The 25,155-nt window shown below is 47.8% G+C and overlaps 1 protein-coding gene across 1 annotated transcript; it reads left to right on the top strand.

The window, feature by feature from the left end:
* The first annotated feature begins 1,154 nt into the window (after nt 1-1,154).
* Nucleotides 1,155-21,884, top strand: LOC122925192 (ribonuclease P protein subunit p25-like protein). The gene is made up of 2 exons (XM_044276708.1): nt 1,155-1,229; nt 20,306-21,884. Exon 2 carries the CDS (start codon nt 20,323-20,325, stop codon nt 20,878-20,880), a length of 558 nt encoding a protein of 185 aa, XP_044132643.1. The 5' UTR covers nt 1,155-1,229; nt 20,306-20,322; the 3' UTR covers nt 20,881-21,884.
* Nucleotides 21,885-25,155: the final 3,271 nt, after the last annotated feature.

Here is a 25,155-nt window from a genome sequence, read left to right as displayed (position 1 = left end):
CAGGAGGGCGTCATCCATGTCCGAGGAGCAGAGGTATCACTGTAAGAAAAGCGCTGAACACCAGATTATATTCAGGAGCGGTGGTGAGAGGATGGTGTACGGCAGAGGAGGGGTTAATATGAGGGTGCTGGGTGATCTGCAGCAGTGGAGGGGTTAATAGGATGTTGGGTTATGTGCAGCAGGGAAGGGGTTAATAAGAGACGGTTGAATTATGTACAGCAGGGGAGGGGTTAATATGCTGGGTGATGTGCAGCAGGGAAGGGGTTAATAAGAGACTGCTAAATGATGTGCAGCAGTGGAGGGGTTAATATGAGGCTGCTAGGTGATGTGCAGCAGGGGAGGGGTTAATATGAGGATGCTTGGTGATGTGCAGCAGGGGAGGGGTTAATATGAGGATGCTGGGTGATGTACAGCAGGGGAGGGGTTAATATGAGGATGCTGGGTGATGTACAGCAGGGGAGGGGTTAATATGAGGATGCTGGGTGATGTACAGCAGGGGAGGGGTTAATATGAGGATGCTGGGTGATGTACAGCAGGGGAGGGGTTAATATGAGGATGCTGGGTGATGTGCAGCAGGGAAGGGGTTAATGAGAGACTGCTGAATGATGTACAGCAGGGGAGGGGTTAATATGAGGATGCTGGGTTATGTACAGCAGGGAAGGGGTTAATAGGGTGATGTACAGCAGGGGAGGGGTTAATATGAGGATGTTGAGTGATGTACAGCAGTGAAGGGGTTAATATGGGGATGCTGTATGAAGATGTGCAGCAGGGAAGGGGTTAACAAGAAGATGCTGAATTATGTACAGCAGCGGAGGGGTTAATAAGAGGATGCTGGGTGACAGACAGCAAGAGAGGAGTTAATAGGGTGCTGCTTGATGTATAGCAGAGAAGGGGTTAATAAGTGGTTGCTTATTATGTACATCAGTGAAGGGGTTAACAAGAAGATGCTGAATGATGTCCACCAGTGGAGGGCGTAGTAGTGCAGGATTCTGTACTTACGTTACTGGGAGCTGTATTCACGCTCGTGTCCGGCAGGGGGCAGCGGGTTGCAGAGCTTTCAGTTCCATGACGCGTGCGTGCCACACTGGAACGCATAGCCGGAGGTGTAAAGCGGATCTACCTGTAGAAATGGCAGGTTGCTTAGCCTCACCCACCGGAAGTGGTCAGAGCAGTATGGCGGCTGCACAGTGAGGAGCGGACATGTGTTGGACTGCAGCTTGGAATTTGAGGTGAGTGACCGAGATACAGGGCACCGTGTCCGCCTGTATTACTGGCGGGTGTCCGCTGGAGCTGACTCCCGGGCGCCCTCTGGTGGCGGGGGGCGGCCGCCTTGCTTCCTGTGTGTGACGTGAGGGAGACACATGGATCTGGGCGCATATGTGGGGGCTGTGAGGGGCGATCTGTTCTTTCACTGATACCAATTTTAAGTGAGTGCGACTTTTTGATCACTTTATAAAAAAATTATTGGGTAGGTGAAGTGACCAAAAAATGGCAAATTGTCTTTTTTCCTTTTTTTTTTTCCTCGCCACGCCATTTTCCGTATGCCATTAATATAGTAATATTTTAATAGTATGGGCAGATTCGCACGCTGCGATGCCCATGACGTTTCTTTTTTATTGGTTAAGGCCTCATGCACACGACCATTGTTTTGGTCTGTATCCGAGCCGCAGTTTTGGCGGCTCGGATGCGCACCCATCTTGTCCGTTTTTGCGGACAAGAATAGGCAGTTATATCAATGGCTGTCAATGCGGACCGCAGAACACACAATGGTCGTGTGCACGTAGCCTTAGTATTTTTATTTTAAGGAAAGGGGGTGATTTGAACTTTTAGGTTTGTTTTTATTTTATTTTTATATTTATAAAAACTTTTTCTTACTTTTTTTTTAAAGTCCCCTCGGGTGACAATAACTGTCAGTCATTTGATTGCCCATAGTATTCAGTGATGCCTAAATAACCATCATTGAAGGCTTCATTTGCACTATATCAATACAAGGCTGCCACCTAGTGGCCTGTATTGATATATTCATCTAATTGACTCTGAAGCCGACTTGAGGCGTCGGTCAATTAGATCGAGGTAACGGGTCCCCCGATCTCAGCCGGGGAACGCTGTTACCAGACCGGAAGCGCGTCACTTTCAGTACCAGTCTGCGCAGATGCCGTGGTCACATTTGACCACGGCATCTGAAAGGTAAGATGTATGCGATCAGCCTTATGGCTGATCGCATACATGTGCCGCGGGTCTCTTTAAAATAGCAGAGACAGGGTTTCTGCTATTTTAAAGAGACCCGCGGCACATGTATGCGATCAGCCATAAAGCTGATCGCATACATCTTACCTTTCAGATGCGGGTGCCGTTTTTAGGGATCTGACCCGTGAAGTAGCTGTCCTTAAGGGGTTAAAGTGCAGAAACTATAGAAATTTGGACACTGAAACCCAGAAGGGCACCAACGAAAACCACTACTTGTCCTGCAGAAAATACCCTCAGTTATGGCTGCCCCATAATCTCGAGCTCTGTACAATATTAGAATGTATTGGCTCCGATGAGCCGGTTATTACTTTGCGAAGTCTCGCGGTACTTTGGGTAATAACTTCATAAATTGGTTTCTACTGTAAAAAAAAAAAAAATTTGCAGAACTTGGGTTTGGTTCCGAGGTACCGCCACCATCTCTGTGCCATACATTTCAGGAACCTGAGCTTGATGAAGGGCGTCCTCCCAGGTCTGCACGAAACGTCGTGGTTACTCCCAAATGTGGATACCTTGTTTGGCATTACTCCAATAAAAGGACATCTCCTAATTGCATCTGATCCGAGCGCCGTCATTGGGAATAACTTGATGTCTGTGTTAAGGCTGGAGCCCCAGAACCGCCGAGCGCGGACATTGTTGCGGCCAGAATAATTCTCCGGCCGGAGTCGGCAGTTGTGAAAAACAGAGGATTAAAGATATAAAAGTAAGTCAAGTGTTTAATCTGCAGAACCCCACGCCTGGCATCCAGCTGAAAAGGACAGTCAGGGTCTACTCTCCCAGCCGTGCTGATTGGCTGACAGTCCTGTGTCTCTTCCAGCTGGAGGCCACCAATCTCTCTAAGCTGGACAGTGGGGGATCTCAGCAGCCACTAATTTAACTCTTTATATTCCTCTTAAATTTATAAGCAAGTACAGTTGTGGGTAAAATGTAAATGCGCCCTAGTTATTGTAGCTGCGGGTCACATAGAAGATATGCTATTGCTGGCCGTTAGATGCACAGGTCTGTCTGAACGCCGTTCACACTCCGCACAACACTTCACGTTTTCTATTAACAATTTGTTTTCACACTGTATTCATCGTTGCTCGATAGATCGCCTTCTCAGTTGTCCCAATTCGCCCTCATTTCTTCAGTTTTAGAGGATTTGTCCAGTTCCTTGGACCCCTGCAGAGTGTCGCACCTGTAGAAAAATTCATGCTCCCCTCCCCCCACTGCTCTAGTCTACAGGGTGGCCCCCATCTCCGAATCAAACGGCCTAATAGTAAATCTGCCTTACTTGTCCGTAGCCACCAATCAGAGCTCGGCTTTCATTTTTTCAGAGCCCTGTAGGACCTGAAAGCTGAGCTCTGATTGGTTGCTATGGGCAACTAAGACTGATTTATTATTCAGTGTGATAAAAGTGGCCTATTGTGTCAGAAAGGTGGTGAATAGTGATTGTGGAAGGCGCTGTGCGAAGCAGATCGATTAAGGAAACACGAGAGATCTTTGCCGACAAGTCCCCAGGAACGGAACCACCAGCGAAACGTCGTATTCGGAGTCTGGTTCACAAATGGCGTCAAACGTGAAGCAACCGAGGCCTCCATCCATCAGGACGGCTGAAGTTGTGCATGAAATCCAGCAGCGGAGCAAGTGTCCCCCCCCCCCCAAAAAATCATCTCGAAGACTGTCTCAGCAAGTCGGTGTATCAGGAACGACGTATCAGCGAGAGCCGAAATCTCCGAACCGGAAACCGCACCGAGTAACGTGTCTGCAGGAACTGAAAGAGCCACGGAAATTACTGGACTTGGTCGCTGACTTTGGTTGCTAACAGACGTTTGGACCCTTTGCTGGACTTCATGACGGTTTCATTTATCAGGTCAAGTAAATTCCCAGAATACGAGGTACTGGTCCGCTGAAAATCTTACTCGCGAAACATCACTTGGAACCGAACCCGAGTTCGGGAAATGGCTTTCTATAGTACAAATTAATTTATGAAGTTATTACCCGAAGTCTCACGAAGCAATAACTTCGGCTCATCGGAGCCAATACATTCTAATACTGTACGGAGCTCGAAGCTACAAAGTTTTTTGCGAATCGACTTCGTTTTTTTTTATCCGAAGTCGATTCTCTCATCCCTAATCACAAACGCCATCCGCAGCATCGCAAGCCGTATCAGCCGCCATGACACTTGCACTTTTACTTTGCTGTTAAAGTCTATGGATTTTCAGCATGCTATTCCACTATAGAGTATCTGCAGCTCATCCCACCCGTGCTAAGCAATAAAGCAATGACCTGTACATAGGCCCACTGTAAACCTGCGAATCATGCTCTGTGATGTCGCGGGGGGGCGCGGATGATGCTCTCTGTGATGTCGCGGGGGGGCGCGGATGATGCTCTCTGTGATGTTGCCGGGGGGGGACGCGGATGATGCTCTCTGTGATGTTGCCGGCGGGGGACGCGGATGATGCTCTCTGTGATGTTGCCGGCGGGGGACGCGGATGATGCTCTCTGTGATGTTGCCGGCGGGGGACGCGGATGATGCTCTCTGTGATGTTGCCGGCGGGGGACGCTGATGATGCTCTCTGTGATGTTGCCGGGGGGGGACGCGGATGATGCTCTCTGTGATGTTGCCGGGGGGGGACGCGGATGATGCTCTCTGTGATGTTGCCGGGGGGGGACGCGGATGATGCTCTCTGTGATGTTGCCGGGGGGGGACGCGGATGATGCTCTCTGTGATGTTGCCGGGGGGGGACGCGGATGATGCTCTCTGTGATGTTGCCGGGGGGGGACGCGGATGATGCTCTCTGTGATGTTGCCGGGGGGGGACGCGGATGATGCTCTCTGTGATGTTGCCGGGGGGGGACGCGGATGATGCTCTCTGTGATGTTGCCGGGGGGGGACGCGGATGATGCTCTCTGTGATGTTGCCGGGGGGGGACGCGGATGATGCTCTCTGTGATGTTGCCGGGGGGGGACGCGGATGATGCTCTCTGTGATGTTGCCGGGGGGGGACGCGGATGATGCTCTCTGTGATGTTGCCGGGGGGGGGACGCGGATGATGCTCTCTGTGATGTTGCCGGGGGGGGACGCGGATGATGCTCTCTGTGATGTTGCCGGGGGGGGACGCGGATGATGCTCTCTGTGATGTTGCCGGGGGGGACGCGGATGATGCTCTCTGTGATGTTGCCGGGGGGGGACGCGGATGATGCTCTCTGTGATGTTGCCGGGGGGGGGACGCGGATGATGCTCTCTGTGATGTTGCCGGGGGGGGACGCGGATGATGCTCTCTGTGATGTTGCCGGGGGGGGACGCGGATGATGCTCTCTGTGATGTTGCCGGGGGGGGACGCGGATGATGCTCTCTGTGATGTTGCCGGGGGGGGACGCGGATGATGCTCTCTGTGATGTTGCCGGGGGGGACGCGGATGATGCTCTCTGTGATGTTGCCGGGGGGGGACGCGGATGATGCTCTCTGTGATGTTGCCGGGGGGGGACGCGGATGATGCTCTCTGTGATGTTGCCGGGGGGGGACGCGGATGATGCTCTCTGTGATGTTGCCGGGGGGGACGCGGATGATGCTCTCTGTGATGTTGCCGGGGGGGGACGCGGATGATGCTCTCTGTGATGTTGCCGGGGGGGGACGCGGATGATGCTCTCTGTGATGTTGCCGGGGGGGGACGCGGATGATGCTCTCTGTGATGTTGCCGGGGGGGGACGCGGATGATGCTCTCTGTGATGTTGCCGGGGGGGGACGCGGATGATGCTCTCTGTGATGTTGCCGGGGGGGGACGCGGATGATGCTCTCTGTGATGTTGCCGGGGGGGGGACGCGGATGATGCTCTCTGTGATGTTGCCGGGGGGGACGCGGATGATGCTCTCTGTGATGTTGCCGGGGGGGGACGCGGATGATGCTCTCTGTGATGTTGCCGGGGGGGACGCGGATGATGCTCTCTGTGATGTTGCCGGGGGGGGACGCGGATGATGCTCTCTGTGATGTTGCCGGGGGGGACGCGGATGATGCTCTCTGTGATGTTGCCGGGGGGGGACGCGGATGATGCTCTCTGTGATGTTGCCGGGGGGGGACGCGGATGATGCTCTCTGTGATGTTGCCGGGGGGGGACGCGGATGATGCTCTCTGTGATGTTGCCGGGGGGGGACGCGGATGATGCTCTCTGTGATGTTGCCGGGGGTGGGACGCGGATGATGCTCTCTGTGATGTTGCCGGGGGGGGACGCGGATGATGCTCTCTGTGATGTTGCCGGGGGGGGACGCGGATGATGCTCTCTGTGATGTTGCCGGGGGGGGACGCGGATGATGCTCTCTGTGATGTTGCCGGGGGGGACGCGGATGATGCTCTCTGTGATGTTGCCGGGGGGGACGCGGATGATGCTCTCTGTGATGTTGCCGGGGGGGCGGATGATGCTCTGTGATGTCGCGGGGGGGGGGGCGCGGATGATGCTCTCTGTGATGTCGCGGGGGGGGGGGGCGCGGATGATGCTCTCTGTGATGTCGCGGCGCTGAGAGCAACCTCCATTACTCCACGTGTTCTGAAACTACAACTCCCAGAATCCTTCTGTCACTTTTATGGGAGTGACCAGAACAGCCAGCAGGAGTGCATGCTGGGAGTTGTTGTTTCACAGCAACTGGAGTGCCGACATTTCCCTGCTTATGTCATAGTACGTGATGATAATGATGATTATTCCACTTATGTCATAAAAGGATAATCCACAAAACGGGCAAAATGCAGAAAGTGTCGGCCCAGGACAAATGTACACGATGAAGTCACAGTATGGATCCTCTTGACTTGGCTTAAGACGTGGAAATGCGCCGACGTTTTCACTCACAATTGTGGCATAAAGTTTAGCCAACTAATAGGTGGTATAAACACACAGTAGGCAGATTTACTGATAAAGTGCAATTTTTATACAGCGTATGCATCATTATCATCCAGCCTCAGACAATTTGATAAATCTTGTGCAAAATTTTAAAGTTTACAATGTCAAAAAATGAGATTTTATTAGTTAATGTTCCCCAGTGTGTGTGACTTGTACCCAGTGTGACTGAGCCATGTCCTTGATCAGGAGAACAGACTGCTAATGGGTCCATTACATTTATAACTGTATGTTGCATTTTTCAGATGGAGAGAAAAAGAAAACTCAAAGGTGGAGCAGAAAGACTGCGTGAAAGGAAAAAACAGCTGCTGGCCTCAGACGCGGAAACCTGAACCGAGCTGAGCGACCTGTTTAAAGGTAGTGGACCTTCCCCAGCTCAGCGGCCGCCAATAAAAGACAAGCATATCCAAAAAGAGAATGAGATCTGAAGTTTATCCGCACCTCAAGCATTGGCACAGACAATAAGAGTCAAGAAGAGACTGAGCTCTCCAGTATAACCTATGCATGTAAAGAAGAACTAGAAGAGAATGAGCGCTGCAGTATAACCTATACATGCAGAGAAGAACTAGAAGAGAATGAGCGCTGCAGTATAACCTATACATGCAGAGAAGAACTAGAAGAGAATGAGCGCTGCAGTATAACCTATACATGCAGAGAAGAACTAGAAGAGAATGAGCGCTGCAGTATAACCTATACATGCAAAGAAGAACAAGAGGAGAATGAGCGCTGCAGTATAACCTATACATGCAAAGAAGAACTAGAAGAGAATGAGCGCTGCAGTATAACCTATACATGTAAAGAAGAACTAGAAGAGAATGAGCGCTGCAGTATAACCTATACATGCAGAGAAGAACTAGAAGAGACTAAGAGCTTGAGTGTAGAACGACCTATTATAACCTACACATGCAGAGAAGAACAGGAGGAGAATGAGCGCTGCAGTATAACCTATACATGCAGAGAAGAAAGACCAGGAGACACTGAGAGCTCCTGTGTAGACGCCACCACAAGTGGTAGGGCACAACCAGAATTATCTGAAGTAAGATCAGCTAAATGGCGGACAAGCAAAGCCATTGATATTTTTGTTAGGCCAAAGAAAAACGAGCAAGCTTTTTTCTTTCAGTCGCATCCGATACAGCCATTTGAGGATCCCAGTCTACCATTTGCACCAAAAAAAGTATTTCTACGGAAAAACGGTTCTCGGCGTGAATGGGTGTCCTACAGCAAGTCAGCCAATGCCCTCTGCCCTCTACTGTACGGTCTGCTTGTTGTACAGCAAGACTAATGAAAGGAGGGTATTTATAGAAGGAATGAAAGACTGGACGCACACCGCCCAACGCATCAACGAGCACGAGACCAGCAAACGCCATAATGCTTGTGCAGAGATTCATATGCAAGCCTTAAAGCAGGAAGGCATTGGTTTTTCAGAGCAATAGGAAAAGAAAAGAGAGGAAATTGAACATAAGAGCAGTCATGGAAATGGTGGTTGAGGTTATCAGACTGGTTGGTAGACGAGGACTGCGCTATGGGGCATCTGACGCTGCATACACTTTGTGTGATTCACTGCTGGACCAGGACAACTTTTTAGAATTTCTTATACTTCTCAGTAACTACGATACAGGGTTGAAGAGTCATTTGGAAAATGTCAACAGGCGCATGAATCGGGAAGTACGGGTCGTGAAAGTCCGTTGACATTCTTCTCAAAAACCACTATAACCAATGTCCTCCAAGTGATTGCATTCTTAATTAAGAAGTCCATTGCTGATGAAGTAGGAGAGGCTGGCATGTTCTCTGTGCAGCTGGACGCGACGCAAGATATTTCAGCGAAGGACCAATCTTCTGTCATAATTCGGTACGTGGACAAATTGAAAAGCGCCCAGGAGCGACTACTCGCTGTTGTCAGTGGTGCGGATTTAACGAGTAGAGGGTCCCTTGAACTTCTGAAGCAAACATTAAGGACTAACGACTTGGACATTAGTCATGCAAGGCATCTACAATAGGTTCTCGGCTCAGCTACAAGTCCCCAGAACGGGTTCACGTGTGTTGTTATGACCATGCAATAAACCTTTGGATTTTGGACGTGACTCGATCACCTATTGCTGCAGCCTCACTCTTATATCTCTTAAAGATGGTTGCTGTTTTTTTTAAGGGAATCTTTTATGAAAGAGAGTGCAATGACTATCAACACCACAGGCTGCAAACCATTTGTGAAACACATTGGTGGTCAGAAGACGTAATACTGACTAAAGTATTCGGTTCATTCGACGACCCCGAGCAGTTCTTTATATGTTGATGTGGTTCTGTCCCTCGACACCATTGAAGTATCTGAAAAAGACTCTTCTGACTTGAGAGCCAAGGCTAGAAGCTACAAGGAAGGACTTCTACAATATGAAACAATCATGACGGCGTTCATCTATCTGCGCATCTTCAAGTTGACGGCAGCCTTGTCAAAATATCTGCAAACAGTAGGGATCGATCTGCTAAAAGCGCATCAGATGGCCATGAGCACATTGGAGCAGTTGGAGAAAATTAAAAGGGACGTTGAGGAGGTTGATAATTTTGTTGAATGGGCGACGGAGGAATTTGATAAGCGAAGCCTCACACATGATATCGTCATCGAAGACGTCTTTGTGAAAGCAGTGAGGAAAAGGATTCCCAGAGAAGCTTCTTCTGAAGAAGAAGCGACCGCCGACGCATTTAAAGACTTTGCAGTCGGTGTGCATAACAGGGTATTGGACACAGCCGTAGAGAGTCTAAATGCAAGGTTTGAGAAGAATGAGATGTTGTATTGTAATCTGGCTTGGATGTCTCCTGCACGCTTTAGAGGGATAAAGACCTCGTTGCCTCGTGATGCACTTCAAAAGCTGGGTGAAGTACTCGCCACGTTTGGAACGTAACGAATGAGCAGCTCCGATCAGAGCTTGTGAGCTTGGCTAATAACTGGGACAGGCAGAAGAGATCTCTGCCCGAGGAATACCTACAGGAGAACGAGGAGGAGATGGAGCACAATGAGAAGAAGTCTGTGCGCAGACTGTCGGAACTGCAGTGTGCGTTTATCTGTTGCTGGAACGCTACAACTTGTTCACGGAGGCGTACCAGAACATGGGTATAGCCTACAGGTACCTGCTGACTCATGGCATGTGAAGAAAGTACTTCAGTACTCCAAATGAGCAAGAGCAGGTTGTGGACGCAGAGTGCTGAGCACGTGGAAACGTTTCTTCTCATGGCTGCTGAAAAAGACGTTCTACAACAAATAGAGCCAGATGTGATTATGGCGACCGTAGCCTTAAAAAGTACACAACGAACTGTACCCGCAATAGAACCGCAATTAAACCTGAAACCTAATTACATGAAAAACCGCGTGGTTACTGATCTCCACCGATCTGATCTCCGGACTTGTCCCAGCTCAACATGCCATTTGGCCACTCTCGGCCCTTAGTGGTGACCTGCTTCAGTCTGCGATTGGCTGAGCTGGGCTTTCTGGTGTGTTAAACTGGGACAGGAAGTGCAGAGCAGCAGCTGGGGATCGGTGGATTGGAGTAGTAATTCTTATTTTTTACATCTTCCGGACTTTAATTTATTTACATCCTTTAAAGAGTACCCATCCCCCTCCCCTGACACGTCTGTTTTATTATTGTATTCACCATGAATTAACAGTTCTGAAACCTCTTTTTTCTCCACTCTTGTGTTGTGCTGGTGTTCTATTATTCCTGCTAGAAATTACAAATAAACTGCCATTTACTGGCTGGACTGATGGGACACGATCAAACTGTGCAGAGGCACCCACTCCCCCCATTGTAGTTGATGTATTCATGTCAGAGTAATAAGAGAAATGGCGCACCAGAGGGTAGAAGAGCAGATGCTCCAGAATTGTTCTATTAAAGGGAATATAAGCGTTTGCCTGAAGAGACCGGTACACGTTGAAGCGCCACTTTTTTCATCAGGCGGAGCAGTCAAGAAAATCTTAACTTTTCCTGTTCCTCCTTCTGCACGTTAAGAGTGAAGGGAGCCCCTCATGTTGTGCATGCGATACTGCTGGAGGAGCTGAGCTGACTGCTGTATAGATTTATGGGAAACTATTCAATATAACTTGAGTTTTATTGAAATCTCTGCTTTTTCTATACTTAGCACCGCCCACTGGACTCCTATCGGGGATCGACAGTTCTGTGTGTACAGTCAGTGGGAAGGCTGCCGACCACTGAGGAGCGCCCACTGGACTCCTATCTGGGATCGGCAGTTCTCTGTGTGTACAGTCAGAGGGAAGGCTGCCGACCACTGAGGGAAGGCTGCCGACCACTGGACTGCTAAGCACTGAAAGGGCTTTAAATGGCTAAAATAAAAGTTTTTACTGAATCTCTTCCTATAAAACTATATAGACCTCAGCTCCCCCTGCTCTATAACCTGCTGCCTGCAGATAGGACTATGTTATTACCATGTGATATTCATTGACTTTGATGTTCGGAGACATTACTGTTTTCCTTAGTCATTGTCTAGCTTTTCTTCTGAAAATTTGCCCCCCATCCAGGTGTACCTGTGGGGAGGTCCCAGCTGCTTTGTTCCAGGGCTGTGGAGTCGGAGTCGAGGAGTCGGAGTCAATTTTGGGTACCTGGAGTCGGAGTCGGCAAAAATTGAACCGACTCCGACTCCTACTAAATTTAAATTGGAATAAAAAAATAAAAAAGCAAGTTTAAATGTCCGAATTCATAAACAGTTATAATTAATGACTTCTCTACTGTAAGAATAAAGGTCAATGCATGCAGTGCCTCACGTAACCGCAAAACAAACGCGTTCAGTGATGTGAAGAAGCATGCTTTTCATATGCTTCACTATATGGCACGCAATGCACAATTAGGAGTGGCAATACATATACTTTCCATTGTGTTGTGTTCTGATGTTACAGGGAACACAATGCCCATGGTTTACCTCGCCTCTCACTGATAAGGGATTAAGTAAATATGTGTTTTGCAGGACTAGAGACACTTGTATAAGTGAAGGGAATGGAGGGTCAATAGTTAAAGACTGAAGCTGTAAACCATGGATGTCAAACTCATGGCCCTCCAGATGTTGCAAAACTACAACTCCCATCATTCCCTGATAGCTGTAGTATGCCCAGGCATGATGGGAGTTGTAGTTTTGCAACAGCTGGAGGGCCACGAGTTTGACATCCCTGCTGTAAACCATTGGAAAAACTGCTGTCATTCAGCTAAGGCTATAAAACGTGTAAACTCAGAATGTTATCTTAAACTTTAAACATGACTATGGGATTCTTCTAGGGAAATCATGTTTTAAAATAAATGTCCCTTCCTGGATCCTCCCACTGCCCTGTCTTCAGCAGAAGATCAGCACACAAAGGAGAAGGCAGCAGCTTCTGCCCAACTACCTCTCTGTGCTAGAAGAGCTTAGAAGAACTTCTTCTTTCTTTCCTTCAAGGAATGTATAAAATACATTCGCATATTAAATACAGAGGAGTCTGAGTCGGAGTCGGGGAGTCGGAGTCTGAGTCGGAAGTACAAAAAACTGAGGAGTCGGAGTCGGGGAGTCGGAGTCTGAGTCGGAAGTACAAAAAACTGAGGAGTCGGAGCATTTATCTACCGACTCCACAGCCCTGCAGTTTGTTCAGTGATCTTCTGGTCCCTTTCTGTCAACTTCCGCAGGAACAGGGTTCACGTGCGCCTCCGTCAGTGACTCAACGTACCCTAGCAGCAACCTGACAACTGGGGACATCTCGGCACTGAGGCCAGTCATTGGCTGCAGTGGTGCAGATGACCCCCACCTGTGCAAAAGTTAACTGACCGGGACTGGAAGAAAGCCAGGGAGCCTGAAATGATCAGCGAGTAGCAGATGAGTAGGGCTTTTCCCACAGGTACAGTTGGCTAGGATACAATAAAAAAAATATTAATAATCTAGACAAGCCCTTTAATTATATATTATGTTAAAACTTTACAAGTTGTGTTCTTCTTGGTCTTTTATAATTGTGTGAATAGTACACTGGTTACTATGCTGGGTGGGTTGGTTTAAAGGGCCATTTTTTTACTTTACTGCAAAATCATTTAAAAAAACCTTGCGAGTTGTCGTCTGTTGAAATATTGAAGCTAGTGTGTAATACAGTGTATTGAAGGCATGCAAGAAAAATACAATGTATATGGGCATAGTTACATAAAGCCTGTGGCTTTGCACCATTTGCATGCCACCCCTCAGAATGAATGGAGAGCAATCCGTTTAGGATGCATCAGTTCAGTCCCTCTTAAGTTTTTTGGGCCGGAGAAAATACCGCAGCATGCTGCAGTTTTCTCTCCGGCCAAAAATCCTGAACACTTGCCGGAATGCTGAATCCAGCATTCATTTCCATTGAAATGCAATAATGCCGGATCTGGCTCCAAGTGTTCCGGCAAAACGGATGCGGTTTTGCCGTCTACGCACGCGCAGACCTTTTACAAAATGAGAAAAAAAACGAATACCTGATCCGTTTTTCCAGATGACAACCGGAAAGACTAATCCGGCTTCGCAATGCATTTGTGAGACGGATCTGGATCCATCTCACAAATGCATCCGTTTGCTTCCCGATTGCTGCATCCGGCAGGCAGTATCGGCGACGAAACTGCCTGCCAGAATCCTCTGCCGCAAGTGTGAAAGTTCCCTTAAGGGGTATGGCTTCAGATGCTTTGTGTTGTGACAAGATTCTGATGCAAAGTAAGCCAACTAATAGCTGGTGTAAAGTTAGACAGGTGTCTGGCCATTGACAAAATTTGTCATCTACCCCGTACTGTGATGAATTTGGTGCATCTTTTACACAGTGTAACTATGACATCTACATTTTAGACAGGATCAGTTAATCTGCCCCTTTGTGTTTTTTAGTTACTCCTAATTTTGCATTTGGTCATACACAAGATAATTAGATGCTGTTGGGATTTCTTTGTGCAGGTTGTTCTAGTGGTGATAGATAATCAGTTCTCACCTCTCCTGTCCTTATACTATATCCAGTGATGAGCAGGGTGTTCTAGCGGTGATAGATAATTGGATGATTTTACTAATTTATGACGTAAAGTCATGATTTTATTAAAGACACGGAGGCGAGTATTGCTATATCTTCCTTTACTACAAAACTACAGCAGCAAAGAAAAAACTTAAGAGATTAGCATATCTCCATGGTAACAAACCCCTCCCACATGGTCCTCTATATATAGTCTCTGTCACAGGAAACCCTCCTCTTTCTTGGCGGATGCCACTCCAACTCTTCAGGAACCTTGGAAAACAGAATTCGAGAAACCGGAGGAACTGGAACTGCGATGCTGTAACTGGAAACTAGGAACGTAGATCATATGTAATCCAGCCAATAAAGATGATTAAGTCACACTGGAAGAAAGAACAGAAACAGGAAATCACATAGAGGGGATACTAGTCTCCTTTAAAATAAAATATGTATGCAAAGCAGTAAACAACATGATAAATAGTAAGCATAAAGTAATCAATACAAAAGCAAAATAGTAAGATAAATATATTAATTAATGTGACAAGGGAGGGAAATAAGAAAATGAGGGGGGGGGGCAATACTCGCCTCCGTGTCTTTAATAAAATCATGACTTTACGTCATAAATTAGTAAAATCATCCAATTTTATTTCAAGCCACGGAGGCTCCTATTGCGAGTTTAAAGCTGTCCAATAACAGAAGAAAATACATGTTGAGTAGGACGAAAGTAAAATTCTCTGAAAGTTGATACCCTGGACCAGTCTGCAATTTTCATAACGTCTTCCAGACGAGCACCTGCTGCCATCATAGAAGTGGAAGACGCGCTCCGAGTAGAACTGAGCAGTGAATACGGAAGTGTCAACGCCTGCCAAAGACATGAGCCATTTCACCCACCTGGCCAAAGTCGTGGTGGAGACCGGGCGAACGGATGGCGATAAGAAAGGAACAATTGAGGGACCTCGTTGGAACGATGAGATAAGGTTCGAGACTCATATTCCCGTAAACAAGATACCGGACAGAGAGCGGGAACCGCCGGAAAACAAGGAAAAGAAACGGAGCGAATCTGGGTCTTAGTTCGACGAGAAATGTCAAAAGTGACTCCTTCAGGAGAGAAAAATCTGGCGTCATAATCTAAAGCTCTCACGTCAGAAACTCTCTTGCAAGAGATAAGACAGAACAAAGTGACTAGCTTAGCCGACAATTGACGTAATGAAAGTTCGGAGTTGGAAGGCCAGGAAGAGAAGAAATTTAAAACCAAAGAAACGTCCCATGTGGCAGAAAAACGTGGTCTGGGAGGACGGGACATCCTGGAACCCTTGAGTAAGCGACAGACCAATGGGTGTTGTCCAGCTGGACGGCCTTCGAAACCCTGGTGAAAAGAGGAAATGGCGGATCTGAAAAGATTTATAGTCCGATAGGCCTTACCATCCTCGAATAGGGAAGTAAGAAAACTCAAGATGTCCACTACAGGGGCCGAAACGGGATCCAGACTCCGGTCCACGCACCAACTAGACCAAGATCTCCAGGCTGCTTTATAAACCCGTCTAGTGCTGGGAGCCCAAGACTCCTCCAGTAATCTCCAAGTTGCTTCCGAAAGGTCGCGGCCTTCGTGGGAACGCCTGATACTCTGCAAGCTAGTAGTCGAAGAGAACCCTCCAGAAGAAGAGGGTGTTGAACGTCTCCCGGACCTAAGAGAAGATCTGGACAATCTGGCAAGAGAAAAGGAGGAAGGATGAGAAGCTCCAAAAGGTTGGGAAACCACGACTGAGTGGTCCAGAACGGAACAATCAAGATGATCTCTGCTGATTGGAAACGAACTTGACTCAGGGTTCTCGGGATCATTGAGAACGGCGGAAACGCGTAGTGGAGGTCTTCGGACCAGTCCTGAAGGAATGCGTCCACAGCTTCCGCTTCCGGGTCCGGGCGTCAACTGAAGAATCTCGGTAGTTGTTTGTTCAAACGGGAAGCAAAGAGGTCGATGTAAACAGGACCCCAGACTGAGGAGATGGCAGAGAACACCTGCGAGTTTAATCTCCAATCGCTGGCATCCCTGAGATAGCGTGAGCTCCAGTCCGCCTGAACGTTGTGTAATCCTGGAATATATTCCGCCACCACTGTAAGTTCCCGGCTCAGACAGAAAGACCAGAATTCCCTGGCCAAATGAGAAAGCATGGGAGAGTGTGTACCGCCCATGGCATTGACATAACGGACAGCGAAGACGTTGTCCATGCGTAGTCGAATGCAAGTTCTGATCATGTCTTTCGCAAAACTGCGAATGGCGAATGAGCCCGCCAGGAGCTCCAAAGCATTGATGTGCAGAGGAGATTCCTCCATCGACCAAGGACCTCCGGTAGAAATGCCTTCGCAGTGGGCCCCCCAGCCGAGGAGGCTGGCATCGGAATCCACTGTAAAATCCTGGACGAGGACCTGCAAATCGCCTTCCCATTCCAGGCTTGGAGATTGCAGATCCACCAACGGATTTCGTCCCGAGTTTCGTCGTCTAGACAAATAAGATCCGCGTAGGTGGCTCCCCTGTGTAAATGGGCCGTCTTCAGGCGTTGAAGGGCCCGGTAATGTAAAGGGGCTGGAAAAACGGCCTGGATGGAGGAGGATAGGAGGCCGATGATCCGAGCCAGATGTCAAAGGGAAATTTGTGGTATTTCCAGTGTTCTGCGTAATTCCTTGCGAATCTCCTTGATCTTTGTTGTCGGAAGACTGAGGGTTTCTGCTACCGAATTCACAGAAAACCCTAGGAATTCCATTGTCCGTGCTGGGGTCAAAACGGACTTGTCGTAATTGATGAGGAATCCTAACCCGGTTAACAGGTTCGAAGTGAGTTCCAGATGTGATAGAAGGGTATGTCTGTCCTGGGCCAACAAAAGGATGTCGTCCAGGTAGATAATTAGTCGAATTCCTCGACTGCGAAGCCATGCTACTACCGGCCGCATGAGTTTGGTGAAACACCATGGAGCCGACGAGAGGCCGAAGGGGAGGCAAGTGAAGCGCCAAGTTTCTCCCTTCCACAGAAACCGAAGTAGGTCTCTGGAGGATTCTTCTACTGGGACAGTGAGGTATGCGTCCTTTAGGTCGAGTTTTACCATCCAATCCCCTTTTAGTAGAGGATCCCTGAGAAGATGGATGCCCTCCATCTTGAAGTGTCGATACCGTACAAAACTGTTTAGGGGGCGCAGGTTGATGGCGGGATGCATTTGGCCGCCCTTCTTGTGTACCAGAAAGATAGTGCTCAGGACACCCCCAGGGAAATTTGGTGCACGTTCGATCGCTTCCTTTCTGAGCAGGTCCATCAGCTCCCTGTCTATATGAAATAGGGTGTCTGATGGGGTGATCATAGGGTGGGGAGGGAAGGGGAGACTCGGAAGACTTACCAACTCTATTTGGAAACCAAGAATTGTGGACGAGCACCCAAGTGTCCGTGGTGATGGTGGACCAAAGACGAGAAAAATGTCCGGAGTCTGCCCCCTACGCAAATTGGAGAAGAAAGAAGTGGAGGTACACTTACCGAAAGGGCGACGGGAGCTGGAGCCTCCACGGAAGCCTCTACGATTGGGAGCACCTCGTGATGGGAAGAAACCCGATGGTTGTTTGGAATCCTGGAATGAGGATCTTTCAGAGAAGGAGCGGTGGTTGTAGGAACCTCGACCCGAGACCCGGGTCTGGAATGAGGAGCGGCCGGACAGACGGCCCCTGGAACTGCCGGCCCTGTGTGAAAAACGAGGATGGAAAACCCTCCTCATAGAGGATTGGGCCTTGTCAAGGGCCGTAAATGCTCCAACATATTTGCTCATATCTTTTATAAATGAGTCGCTAAAAAGGAGACCTTGTGCCTCACTACCTGCTTCGGATAGGGCCAGATTAGATAATTTTGGCTCGATCTTAAATAAGATCGCCTTACGTCTCTCGATTGAAAGGGAAGTGTTAACATTCCCGGCTATACAAATGGCACGTTGTGTCCAACCACGGAGGACCTCAGGGTCCACAAATTCATTAGCCGCTCTAGCGGTCTCGGCCAATTCGAAAATCTTGGCTAGGGGCCCAAAGACGTCCAGGAGCTTGTCCTGGCACGCCCGAAGAGCAGAAGTCTAGGCCTCTCCTAGGATTCCAGCCAGTTTTGGAAAGAAATTGGACCATCTTAGGGTCTACTGCTGGTGTATCGCAAACTTTGTTTGCTATTAAAGGCCGCGGGCATTCGGCTTTGAGCTTTTTACGTGCCTCCTTACTGAGAGGGCAGCGGACTCTGGATTCCAGATATTGGGCTACATGATTCAGCGGTAGCCATTCAGCCGATCTTGGATGGTGTAGTGAGTCGGGGTCAAATAATGGCTCCCCAGAGGGGTCGGTCAAAGGGCCCGATGAACCTGCTGCAGCTTGAGAAGTAGACGGTCCTGCCGCTGTAGCGGAACTATTAATGGGCCGAGCAGATGGAGAGTCAGACAGGTCTGCATCTGGGAATTCCTCATCCTCGAACCTAACCTCCTCGTAGTCGGAACCAATTTCGGATCCTGAATCTGACTCTAGTTGTGCTCTGGCACATTTCCAGCTCCTCGCCTTTTCTGCCTGGCGGGAATAGGCTCTTTTGCGCGATTCTGGCGCGCTATCATGGGTGGCTTTGGACACACCAATCAATTCGGTTCTGGAGGTTGGATGGGAAGCAGTACCTGATTGGGTGTCAACCCTGGGTGGGGGAGGTTGAACTATGAGTGCATCAGCAATTGACCTGGATAGGGAATGGGACATGGATCCCATTGCCGCCATAATAGCCTCTGACACAGAGCGTTGTAGGATATCCACATGGGAAGGTTCTAACATTAAAGGGGCTCCACTAAATGTAGGAGCTGTAGCAGGGGAGTGAAATTCTACCTCAGAATCCTCTGCCATAGACTGTTTAGATGGGGTATGAGCCATAATAGCCTATGTAGGATACAGTATAAATGAATAATTAATGGGCCTGGGATTAGTGATAAATGTCACTATTATAAACTATAAAGTATGGGGTAGCTGAAAGAAAAGGCACACAAATAAACGGGGTGAGTTACCCCACAAGACGCAGAGCAGTTCTATCTGAAGCGATGCAGGGAATAAATTCACCTCAGAAAAAAGAGGGGGCGTGGCTTAGTGGAAACGCGCGCTCAAAGGAAAGATAAGTGACAGTTGATAAAATGGCCGCCGAGAAGTGAACCAAATGGAAGACGGAAACCCTGTCAGGTACGGCGAAAGTGGAAGTGCGGTTGCGGGGTAATATCTGAGAGCCGATAGAAGAGTAAGACAATAGGGAAGCAGTATGAAGAAAAACCTAATGGGCGCAATGTAGATAAAAAATTTAAACTACCTGGGCAAAATAAACCAGAGAAAAACAATAAACTGACAGAAATTAAGTTAGTGAATAAAGAAGAGTGCGCCCTGTAATGGAAAGAAATATATATATCTACTATGCATAACATTAGAAAAAATGACACAGTGAAGTACTTAGCTGTGGCAGCAGCAAAGAAAGAGGAGGGTTTCCTGTGACAGAACTATATATAGGGGACCATGTGGGAGGGGTTTGTTACCATGGAGATATGCTAATCTCTAAGTTTTTTCTTTGCTGCTGTGGTTTTGTAGTAAAGGAAGATATAGCAATAGGAGCCTCCGTGGCTTGAAATAAAATCAGTTCTCATCTCTCCTGTCCTTATACTATATCCAGTGATAAGCAGGGTGTTCTAGTGGTGATAGATAATCAGTTCTCATCTCTCCTGTCCTTATACTATATCCAGTGATAAGCAGGGTGTTCTAGTGATGATAGATAATCAGTTCTCATCTCTCCTGTGTTCTCTGCTGCCTTTATACTATACACAGTAATAAGCTGGGTGTTCTACTGGTGATAATCAGTTCTCATCTCTCCTGTGTTCTCTGCTGCCTTTATACTATACACAGTTATAAGCAGGGTGTTCTAGTGGTGCATTGGTTGACCTCTCGTGTCCTCCTTTTGGGTGGGGCTCGTTGGTTGACTTGACTTAGGATGTCTTTGGGTGGAATTGTTCACTGGGGATGACATGTCCAGTGCGACAGCCACGTTAGTGCTAAATTTGGGAGAAGGGGGGTTCTGCTGTAATTTCTTGGGAAGTCATTAGGTTTGTTTAGATGGGCTTCATGTGGAGATCTGTCTGTCTGTCTGTGCCTACTGAGGTCAGTGTATTTTGACACCTGAATAACTCATTGATTTGTTACACTTAGAGCCTCGACACTCGATTATGGAAAACTACAAGAAGGTGAGGGTGGAAGACAAACCCATGGAGATGCCTTTTGCTGCCCTTCCCCCAGATATTATCGAGATGAAGGTAAAAGATGGCAGCAAGATCCGGAACCTGATGAGTTTTGCTATAGGCAAGATGGAGAGTGAGAGTGTGCGGCAGATATTGTTTAGTGGTACTGGGAAAGCCCTCAGCAAGACTATAACCTGCGTGGAGATCATGAAACGAAGGGTGAAGGATCTTCACCAGATCACAAAGATTCTTTATAGACCAACTGAAGAGATCTGGGAGCCAATTGTGCCTGAGGTGGGGTTAGATCCCCTCACTGTGAAAAGGAACAGTCCCTCGATCTGTGTTCTTCTCAGTAAGGACCCTTTAGATACCACAGAGCCAGGGTACCAAGCTCCAGGCGACTATGACTCCATGTGGATCCAGGAGCTTAAAGTGGAGTCTAAAGGGCCAAAGAGGAGGAAACCAGGGTTGGGTCGAGGAGCATCAATTGGAAGAAAACAGCCGAGACCTCCTGGAGGACGTGGAGAGACCCCCAAGAAGGCATAGACTGACCTGAGCTATCAACGGAGGATCAGTGCAGGACCTTCCTGTCTACAGTCATCATTAAAGGGGTTGACCCATCTCACACACCGGTGACATATCGCTAGGATATGCCACCAATCTCAGATATTTCTAGAACGGGGCCCGCAAAGTAAATGAGGTCACACCGCACAAACCTGGCCACCCGCCATTCACTTATATGGAAGTGACGAAAATAGCCAAGAGGTGGCTCTCCCTTCACTCCTATGGGAGTTCTGGAAATAGACGGGCAAACTTGCTCCCCTCTTTTTGAAGCTCTCACAGAAGTGGATAGCATTCAGTGTGCGTTTGCCTTCGATTTGGGGGCCCTGTTCTAGAGATAGGTGGCATATCCTAGTGATATGCCACCAATGTGTGAGATGGGCCAACCCCTTTAAGGACATATGCTTCAATGATCTGTGCCCAAAGGTTCAGTGGTCAAGATGACCTGCAATCCTAAATTATTTTAAAGGGGTTGTCCCCAATAATTGATCGCTAGAACAAGGCCGTGTTCCTTGTTTGCATGGAGTGGGAGACGCACAGCTCTATGTTGCTGAATGGAGCGGCAGGACGCTTCATTCAAAGTGGGGCCCACAGGCCCCCATTCTTGTGACTGGTGGGCCCCAGCAATCAGACCACCGTCAGTCAGACCTTCTCCTTTAAATTGTGAAAAAGGAGATAACATGTAATGGTGCAAACCCCCTTCAATGGAAGCTGAAGATTTCCTGACCGGTTATAAAATGTTGTTGCCAATGTTCTGTTCTGTGTGGTTCTTGGTTGGGATAAGACGAGGAGTGATCGGCGTTAGAAGCCGACGCTCCTTCCCTAATAAATGTGAGTACGTTTGCAGCAGCCATTGCTGATATGTCTGTTCTCATCAAGACTCCTTGGTTGAGTCACTTCTTGCAGGGAAGAGTAAAGATGGCTGCTCCTTCTCAGACTCCAGCCGCTGATTGACAGGCTTCTCACTATTACTGTGCATACCGAAAAACCTGTCAGTCAGCGCCTGAAGCTCACATGTCATGAATATCATAGGACTCTTTGCTGCGTTGCTGGCCACTGGTTTAGGCCTCATGCACACGACTGTTTCCGTTTTGAAGTCCGTGTCGCATCCACATTTTTAGTGCACCCTTTTGGGGGCATTTATCAAAACGTGCGTAAAGGAAAATTGGCTTAGTCGCCCATAGCAATCAGATTCCAGAGCTCCTTTAAAAGTTGGAATCTGGTTGCGATGGGCAACTAAGCCAGTTTTCCTTTATGCCAGTTTTATAAACCTACTCCATTGACTTCAATGGCTCTGCATTTTGAAGACAAATATAGGGAGTTCTGTCTTGCAGAACGGACACACGGACGTGGAAAGCACATGGATCAGCCGTGAGTTTTCTGTATCCATATGTCCGCTCCACAAAAACGGTTATGGGCCCGCGTTATCATAGACCGCTGGAGTACGCCTCTCTATGATAACCAGGCGCGCTGCCGGATGATTGAGGAGGCGTATCCGTCAGTCCGTGCGTCTATACTGATATCTACGTTATGGGCTGGCATAGATTGCAGTGTTCTTTTATGGGGGGAAAAAAACAGACGTAAAAGATGAAGCAGTGAAGTCCCCGCCCTTCACTGCTTTGCACACCCTGTTTTGGGGAAAGTGGCAATGCCAGCAGATAAGTGTTTGTGCTAGTGGTGTTTTAAAGTTGCAAACGTGCATTTTGCTGCTTTTTCACGCCACAAAAGTGGCTTTTTTTTTTTTTTAACTGATAAATCTGTCCGCAAAATGCAGACCAAATAAAATGTGTACAGCCCATGGACCACCTCCGTATGTTGGGGATCCGTGATTTGCCACTGAAAAACAGATATGGCCATGTGTATGGGGCCTTTCATGGGATTATGGGTTACAAAGTGGCATGCTTACCAGGTGCCAGCACTTTTTTTTTTTATAAAATACCCCACCGTTCCAGCGCTGTTCCCCGCTGTTTTTGGCGCCTCATAAGAGTATCGGTACAGGGAGGAGGAAACAGCCGGGCGTCACCTTCTCCCTGGCTGTAGCGCGGACCAGTTGCAGCGGAGAACGTCACAGCCATGGAGAAGGCTGTGACGCGCTCCCCTGCGATTGCACCGCGCCAACCCAAAAGATGGAAATATGGATGCTAAATGACAAAGGGGACTGTCTGAAAGGAAAATGAAATGCACAGTAATGAGCTCATGTTCGGAGACTATAGATCAGGGGTTGGATTTAATTCTTAGGTTATAGTCAGAATTGCCCACAATGGTGACTTCTTTGTAGGGGGTGTGTGTGGCTCTTTAACCCCTTCCCGACTGCCCTGTGCAAATTTATGTCCGCGGTCGGGCATTTAAAAATGGCGCCCGCTGGCGAGCCTGCTTTTTTTTTAAACAACACCTAGCACTAATGTAGGCGATCGGTGATGACGTCGATCGCATGCATGCATTTAAGTCCTCAGATACCGTGGTCAAATGTGACCACAGCATCTGGGGAGTTAAAGACTGAGGGCGCAGCCTCTGTACTCAGGAGTGGTACGGGGCTGACACCCACTAGTTCCTATGGAGAGCCTGCCTGTGGCTCCAGAGGAACACAGTGTAATTCTAATAGATGCTAATGCATTGGAGTCTGTGAGAAAAGCAATCTAATGATTGCTTGCTATAGTCTCCTATAACACTATATATAAAAATTCAAATCAACCCCTTCCCCAAAATGTAAATAAAAATACATAAATAATTTAAAAAATTGATCATGGGCATCATCGTATGAACACTCCCGTACTGTTAAAATATAAAAATATGTATCCTATACAGCAAAAGTCGAAACTGAAAAAAGTAGAAATGACCAATCCTCCTGTTATTTGGTCACTTCACCTCCCACAGAAAATTGAATAAGAAGTGATCAAAAAGTCATATACACCCCAGAATGGTATCAATGAATAGTACAGATTGTCCCACAAAAAATGAGCCCTCTCACAGCTCCGTACACCTAAAAATAAAAAATATAAAGTTATGGGGGTCAGAATATGGCAATGCAAAGGAAATATATATTTTTTTCAGTATAAAACGCAAAAAAACTATTACAACGATACATAATATATACATATATAATGTATGTATCGTTGTGACCCAGAGAATAAAAGTAACAGGTCAGTTTTACCGCATAGGAAACAGTGTATAAAAAATAAAAGTGTCAGAATGGTGTTTGTTTTTTGTGTTTTTTTGATCCACCCCATTTGGAATTTTTTTTTCCCTTGCATCCCACCACATTGTATGCAACTGTAAATGATGCCCTTAGAAAGTACAACTTGTTCTGAAAAAAAAAAAAGCTCCCATACGGCTAGGTGAATGGAAAAATAAAAAAGTTATGGCTTTGGGAGGGCTGGGAGTAAAAAATTAAACGAAGAAACTGAAAATCACCCGGTCTTGAAAGGGTTAAGGGTAGGGGTCAGACCTATATAGGGATGTAACCAGAGATGTCATTGAGCCCCATCAGATCACTGTGTACAAGACCTCAGTGCCTGTATATACACTGGACCAGCAGAAGAGGGCAGCAGTGAGACAACTGATGCCAGGGGTGGAGCATGGCAGAACATCACACCGCACCCACTCGGCACCTGAGGACTCCTCAAATAGACAGTCTCCAGAATCCTCACCGCAAATCCAGGAGGCCTGCGACAACAAAGAGGGCGACTGATGCTCAGTCATAGGGTAATTACCCCCAATAGATCATGGATGGAGGGCCCCTTTAATGTAATCTCGGTGAGTGGCTCCCGGGAAGATGCGCTCCATGCTCAGTGGGTGAGATTTATCAGTACAGTCTAGACCAGGCAGAAGATGTGAAATTTTTTTTTTTCTGGAACAGATTAGGCCTGAATCTGCTCCAATGTGTCCTCATTCGTATGATGGTTTCTTCAGACGTTCTCGGCAATCTTACTCCAGTACATTATTACTGTTATTCTTTGTAGAGTACACAAGATCTCAAGCTGGTCCCCATCATCCTCCAACAGATTCATTGGTCTCAGTACAGTCCCTTTTTTTTCTTTGAGATTTCCATGTCCTTAGTATGGTCCCAGTGTCCTCCGTGCTTGTAGATTTCCTCAGTATGATCCCTGTGCCCTCATGCACAATCCCTGTTTTCCTTGGGAGATTCCCATGTCCTCAGTTTAGTCCCAGTGTCCTCATGTTCCTTGTAGATTTCCTACGTCTTTAGTACAACCTCCATGTCCTCAGTACTGGCCGCATGTGGTCAGTATTGCTCTCGTTTTC

The sequence above is a fragment of the Bufo gargarizans genome, chromosome 1 (genome assembly GCF_014858855.1).
Source record: "Bufo gargarizans isolate SCDJY-AF-19 chromosome 1, ASM1485885v1, whole genome shotgun sequence".
NCBI classification, from domain to species: Eukaryota; Metazoa; Chordata; class Amphibia; order Anura; family Bufonidae; genus Bufo; species Bufo gargarizans.
Note: the sequence above shows the minus strand (reverse complement) of the source record. Positions and strands in the feature narration are given on the sequence as shown.